General features: G+C 32.9%; 1 protein-coding gene across 1 annotated transcript; it reads right to left on the bottom strand.

Moving 5' to 3' along the window:
* Positions 1–2,189: 2,189 nt before the first annotated feature.
* LOC143066512 (uncharacterized) lies at positions 2,190–6,219 on the bottom strand. The gene is made up of 3 exons (XM_076239421.1): positions 6,109–6,219; positions 3,088–3,162; positions 2,190–2,869 (listed from the first exon to the last, which is right to left on the bottom strand). The coding sequence occupies exons 1-3, from the start codon at positions 6,184–6,186 to the stop codon at positions 2,693–2,695; spliced, it is 330 nt and encodes a 109-aa protein (XP_076095536.1). The 5' UTR covers positions 6,187–6,219; the 3' UTR covers positions 2,190–2,692.
* Between the last annotated feature and the right edge of the window lie 731 nt (positions 6,220–6,950).

The following is a 6,950-nucleotide window of genomic DNA, read 5'->3' as shown; positions in this document are numbered from 1 at the left end:
TATCAAATATTTTATCTTTTTATATACAGGTACAAAATTTCTTGTTGGAAAAACGTGATAATTTTGTTTACATTAAAGATTATCGGAATGTACCTGTAATTGGAGTTCAAGTAAATCATAATGAAATATATTTATGTGTTGTATCTAAGAGCGTTAATATCCTACAAACAACATGTTTTTTTATAAACAATATAAGCACTAATAGACAAATGCTTTAGAAAATCTTGAATCGCTTTAAGTTTAAAGCTTTTAAGAAAAATAATAGCATAATTCAACTAAATGAACTATTTAATAAAATGATAATGATACCAAATGTAGGTGAAAATTAGAAACGTACTAATTTCATGCAAACACAAAATCATGCATGAACAATATACGCACTAATGAACAATTCATAAAGGACATTATTTTTATTATACATGTTCTTTGCAAATATATTGCGTCTTTCAACAACTTGTAAGTAGAGTACACTTCACACTTCTGTCGACTTTCTTTGTGGAGGAGGCAGGTTGCATGATCAGCGTAGTACTGGAAGGTAAATTCACCCTGAACAAAGCGTTCTTTTAGTGTTGATAGTTGTCTGTTGTTGATGTTTCTGTATTTCAAAAATATTGGTTGCTGGGGCCCGCCCGCTGCTACTTGGATCTGGTTGGCTTCTGTTTTGAATTCTTGTGATTTCTCTAGGATTTTAATCAGGATGTGGATGTTTGGGTTCCTTGTGCATAGTTGACATGCTTCTTTGGTTTTCTGTGCAATCCATCTGAGATGGTTTTTGGTGCGTGGTCTTTCGTTGCTAAAATGTTTCAAGTGTTGATGGTTGTTTTTCTACCCAGTACTCTTGGGCAAAGTCGGCGAAGCAGTTGTGTCGATGGCGACCTCTTTTGGCGTTTTCTAATGTTGTAAACCACATATCTTCATTTAGCGCTAATGGGACAAGGGGTTCTACTGCTGCACATCTTACTAGTAGTAGTCGTAGGTCTACATCGTCTTAGCAAGCGGTGGCAGTTCTGTTTCTTCATCCACATTCGTTGAGTTTAGTGGAAAATGCAGCCGCTAGATCTCAGTTTTATTTGGGCGAATGCTCGTGAACGGATTTAAAATAACTATATTAATTATAATTAATGTTTTAATTTAGTATTATTCAAGTGGCATGTCTAATTATTATACAATAATCTTAATTTATAAATATCTTTATCATCATAATTGATCTATTTTTTAACAAACTGTTAACAAAATATGATCATTTTACTTTTCAAGATATCAATATTACAGGTTAATATTTCTTTTTATAAAAGATAAAAATTGAGAAAAAAAAAATGTTTCTTCTTATTTCATTAATATCCTTTTTTATCTGAATCTGGTTTTATTTGACATTAATTCTTTAAACAAATATAACTGTAATGTATAATGTCAATCATAAACCAGTTTCACAATGAATAACAATGTCAATTGTGTATAAACGCCAAGCTTAGCTATTGTTTGAAATTTGTTGAATAAATGTTAATGATTTTTTTATATGTTGGAGAATTGTGACCAAACCTTTTTAAACAGTATTTATTAATGAAAAATAGAAAGAATAAAATATTACAATGTTACATGAAGTTTGGAAATTTATATATAAATCCGTCTCCCATATATTCCAAACCTTATAGTAGGAAATGTAAATAAGTATTGAGTGTTTTTCTTGTACAGATCATTGTGTTTTATGTAAATCATGGTATTTGCCTTTGATACCAAAGAAACCCCTGACAACAATTTTTGAAAGTGTTTTAACTCACTCTTAAATTTGATTCCTCGACAAACATCATGTGGAAAGCTTAACTTATGTGGTACCCAATTTCTCTAATAATTGCAGATTATTTTATTTATATTATTTTAAACTACTGTCCTATGATTTGAAAACCAAACAATTTGAAAAGAGTTAAGCAATGTAAGGCTACGGGTAGACAAACCATACGCGTTCGAATAATTCAATATTTTATTAACAATAAAAAATACACAAAACAAAATTTACTGAACAATGATAATTCATGTCTTCACTAGAGTTTTCATAACAACTATGCTGATACTATCGGGAACAAATGTTAGATATTTCGAAGGATTCAGCATTTCATGAAATCAAATTCAACAAAAAATGAAAGTGAGTTTTAAGATTGTAACACAGTGATGACTGCTGTACCCATATTTTGACTATTTTATTTATTATGTCTGTTTTGTTCACGCATCGTTGTAAATATCACGGAATGTAATGTGACGGTTGTAAAAGTGAGAGTTTTAGCGCGTTAAAACCAGGTTCAATCCACCGTTTTCAACATTTGAAAAAGCCTGTACCAAGTCAGAAATACAGTTATTGTTCATTCGTTTGATCTGTTTTGTCTTTTTTTTTTTTTTTTTGCCATTGAATAGGGACTTTCCGATCGAATTTCCCTCGGAGTTCAGGAGTTTTTGTGATTTTACATTTTAACGTTTCAAAAATTCATCGTTGACTTAAGAAATTATAAGGATACTAACGTTCCAATTCTTTCAGTCAAATTACATTATATAGATAGCTTTGGGTTTCTTTTCTTTTATTCTGATGGGTAGAGGTCCGTCTTTGAATAATCTACTCGGATATTCAAGTATTTGTACATCACTTATTCAAAATGTTGGTTTTTAACGTTCCTGCTGAAGATACATTAAACACAATTTTAGTCTAACGGGCGAACACATTTATAAGTTGTTTTAATTTCTTTACCATACTTTCCAATTCACAACCATCATATATTTCGATCAGTGCAATCATTGACGTAGTGCTATCATATAGTTGAGGTTTTAACTCATAGTGGTCGCATGAATTGTTGACTGTTTGCTCGAAATAGAAAAGTTTCCCCTGAAATTAAATTTGCTTATTTGTTAAGCAATAATCTTCCAATTGAATTAGAAATAGTTTTTAATACACAAATGCTTTTTGTCTGTCATACTTTATTTAAAAAAAAAAACGAAAGATTATAAAATTAAATATTTAGTTTCTTTTTAATATTCATCAAAAGACATAAAAATATATTTAACCATGAGACGCACAGAACATTATGATAAAGTAAAACCTACCTGCATTAAAGTTTTTGGAAAATATCGTCCAACTCCTATAATTTCGGGAAACTCAATTATTTGTCCATCTTTGATCTGAAATTGTTTTTGAAAAGTATAACTGTATATTATTACTTGAAACTCTTTCGATATGTGTAAAATCTTCAAGAAAAGAAATCATTTCACATTGCCAATTGAGCCTTAAACACTAAATACCAATTTGGTTGCACCAGGTGGATTTCAAAATACTTGTCTCTTCAGTGATGATCTGTGCCAAAAATGTAATAATTTAAAAACCCAATTCAAACTAAAAAGTTTTTAACCCCAAAAAAGAGCAAATTCTGAATATGTTATGACCAAGAAATGGAATTCAAACTTTAATCTAAATTTGTAAAAATAAAAAACATAGTCACGACAACAATCAGCTATTGTTTAGGAAGTGTCGATATGCAACCATTTACAAGCGAATTTGTTCCGATAATCTCGTTCTCAATCCGATTTTAATCCGATTTGTATCTTTCGCAGGGTAAAATTCGACCGAGTCTGTCACGGTTGCGTCCAGATTCTACCGAGTGTAATCCGACATAGATCAGACAGTTACCAGACAGTGAATCGACGCTGAAGGAAGGTTTCCGTTAGAAATCTGTCGACATATTCGGGATGATCAGATACTGTCGAAACGTAATCCTATCAGAGTCTGCTCTACCGCATTGCGAACGAATTTGTCTGGTGTCAGTCTTATCGTGTTCTGTAATTGTCGACTATAACGTTGGTATCAATGACGGGAATGTTTCGGAACAGTTTTTGCAAAGACGTTTCATATTCGACAAGCTCTGGATGCAATTTGGAATCGGCAGAAAACAGCAATGAAATTTTTTTTCCAGATTATTCCCGTTCCACTGGACATCGTCCAGAAAACACAACACATTGTTAGGATTTTGATCCGATACAGCAGAATCTGTCATGACATAGTCACACTTGTAATCTGACTAGAAGAATATCGACTGGGACTCCCCGATTGTTACGGGACGCACCTAGCTGTTAGGGTGCTTGTCCGAACTATCCGCACTATTCCCGACCCGTAAGAATCTGTTACGAGTTTAAATGACTGCGTTCAGACAATGATAGAACATTCCAGGATAGTAATCCAACTTTATCTTTTCGTGTCTTGTCGTTGTTTGATCTCCAACGGGATCAGTAATTGGCAATGTGTTAACGCGTCCTGATCCGATTGAGTCTAGATTGCATCCATATTTTGCCGAATGCGAACCGTGTTTGTTCCGGTACAGTCCAGTTATCAGGTAGCAATACACAGTTAGGAGTTTAGTTTCGCATTATGGCCACGGTGGATTTTTCAAATAAGAAATTTATTGTGTAATAAAATTCTTTTTTAGACAACTGAGTATTAATTTAACCTTCAAAGATGGTTTATAAGAATATCGAGATTATTTCTTACATGTTTTATGGGCTATTTTCTGTTTGACTCTCCGTATTTTCATAGCTAGACCGGCCATTTGTCCAGAAATAAATGTAGTGTTTACAAACACTTTTTTCTACACGATTTTTTTGACGCAGTTCTATAAAAAAAATGAGATAAAAGGCATATGATTTTCATTGGATTTTCTGAAAGATATATGTAATCTGTTTCAAGTAAGGTATTACTTCAAGCGATTGAAATTCTACTTTAGCCAAATTTTGGGATAATATGTGATATCTTTTCCCCCCTTTTTGCGATATTTTATAGCAAATAAATGCAGATTGTTGCAATGAATACATTCAAAAGAAATGATATTTTACCATTTTATATACTGAATATAAAATTTATGGAAGATTCTGATTACATACATATGCACATATATGACACAAACAGTAAGCTTAATATTGCAAGAAAGCAATGAAAAGGAGATGGTAAATAAAGGCAACAGTAGTATACCTCTGTTCAAAACTCATAAATCTATGGACAAAAATTAAAATCGGGGTAAAAAACTAAAACTGAGGGAAACGCATTAAATATTAGAGGGGAACAACGACACAACATTAAAATGTAACACACACAGCAACGGACTTGGCATTAGACAAAATCCGATGAGAATAACCAATATAACATCAAAACCAAATACATGAATTTGGGATAGAAAAGTACCGTTACACGTCTTATAGTACACTCAAATATAGGAGAAAACAAACGACACAACGGAAACACAACGTAAATATATTACACACACAGAAACGAACTATGATATAAAGATTTATGAGGGCAAATTTTGAATTTCTTTCCTAACTGTTTATTGCTACCTCAATACGAAAATCAGAATGATATCCACGTCCCGACAACTACAGAACACGATTCGATGGACGTCAGGCAAAGCCGTAAGCATTTGCAATTCAACGGACTGTAATGAGTTTGTGTTCCGGAAGTACCTGATCATCCCGAATATGGCAATTTTTATATAACGGGCCCATCACATAAACGGCTTTCTAATGGATATCTTTACTGTCTGGTCACTGACTGAATTATGTCTGATCGCATTCGGCAGAATAGGGATGCTGTCGGGACACATTTTGTCGTTGTATACCATGCAAAAGATACAAATCGAAAAAGATTCGGATTGAGAAAAGGATTATCGGAACAAATTTTGCTGGTCTCGATTAAATTGATCTTGATCAGACTTTTGACAAATTTTAATCCGGAATGGTCCAACCAAGGACGACAGTAAAAAATCGTGAATATGTGACCCAAGCTGGAAAAAGCTTGATAAGGATATACGCATATTTTTCTCTCAGTACCAACAAAATAGGGATCTTCAAAACTTCAAAAAGGAAATATTTTATATTCATCGTTGAAATATTTTGCTGTCTCCAACACACTACCAATTCATTTCCCAACACACACCACCTACCCCGCCCTTTCATATTATCTTTATGTCGCTAGGCAAATTTGAAACTAAGATTGCATTTATAAACAAAACCCTTCGAAAGTATAGACCTGCATAATGAATATTTATAGAACAACAAAGAAGTTTGTTAACATATTGTACTTACTCTATCTATTGTCAACAATCTTCCAGTAACATTAGGAGTCAGATATAGTAATATTATCGTAAAACGTACTTCTATCATGTTGTTTATTCTAAGTTAAGAAGATTTAAATACACCATGTTCTGAAAAAAAATGTGTGATACATGTCATATAAAATTATGTAATAATATATTCAAACATGAAAATATATAGCTAGAAAAATTCTCATATATAAAGATGTGGTGTGATTGCCAATGAGACAAATATCCACAAGGGACCAAGAGATAATAATGTTAGAAACTCTAGGAGAAAATACTATATCCACAACAATGCAATAAACCCATACCGTATGGTTATTTAGTAAAAGACCTAGGCCAGAATGTGGGAACCATTCTAAATGGAAAACCAATAAAACAAAATTATGAGAAACTCTATAAAAGAATACTGTAAATTTAGAAATTATAGTTACCACAGGTACCAGGATTATAATTTAGTATGCCAGACGCGCGTTCCGTCTACATAAGACTCATCAATGACTCTCAGATCAAAATAGTTATAAAGCCAAATAAGTACAAAGTTGAAGAGCATTGAGGACCCAAAGTTCCAAAAAGTTGTGCCAAATACGGCTAAGATAGTCCATGCATGGGATAAGAACATCCTTAGTTTTTCGAAAAATTCAAAGTTTTTATATATGACCGCCAACAACAAACGACAACCATTGAATTACAGGCTTGGATAAAGGTGATGAGTTAAGCCCTTTACCACTGATTTTCATAGTTTGTTCTTGTGTTGTACTGCTACAAGGCCACTGCTTGGGTCAGCGGAAGAGATGGAGCCAGCGAACTTGTTCAATCCCACATTATTAT

The sequence above is a fragment of the Mytilus galloprovincialis genome, chromosome 3 (genome assembly GCF_965363235.1).
Source record: "Mytilus galloprovincialis chromosome 3, xbMytGall1.hap1.1, whole genome shotgun sequence".
Taxonomy (NCBI): Eukaryota; Metazoa; Mollusca; class Bivalvia; order Mytilida; family Mytilidae; genus Mytilus; species Mytilus galloprovincialis.
This window is presented reverse-complemented; position numbering and strand designations above follow the sequence as displayed.

Excerpts from the sequence above, each read along its gene's own strand:
- LOC143066512 (XM_076239421.1), bottom strand. The coding sequence starts at position 6,186 with ATGATAGAAGTACGTTTTACGATAATATTACTATATCTGACTCCTAAT. Across the intron at positions 3,163-6,108 it reads GATTGTTGACAATAGATAGA|ATCAAAGATGGACAAATAAT; the intron begins GTAAGTACAATA and ends AAACAATTTCAG. Across the intron at positions 2,870-3,087 it reads TTCCAAAAACTTTAATGCAG|GGGAAACTTTTCTATTTCGA; the intron begins GTAGGTTTTACT and ends ATTTAATTTCAG.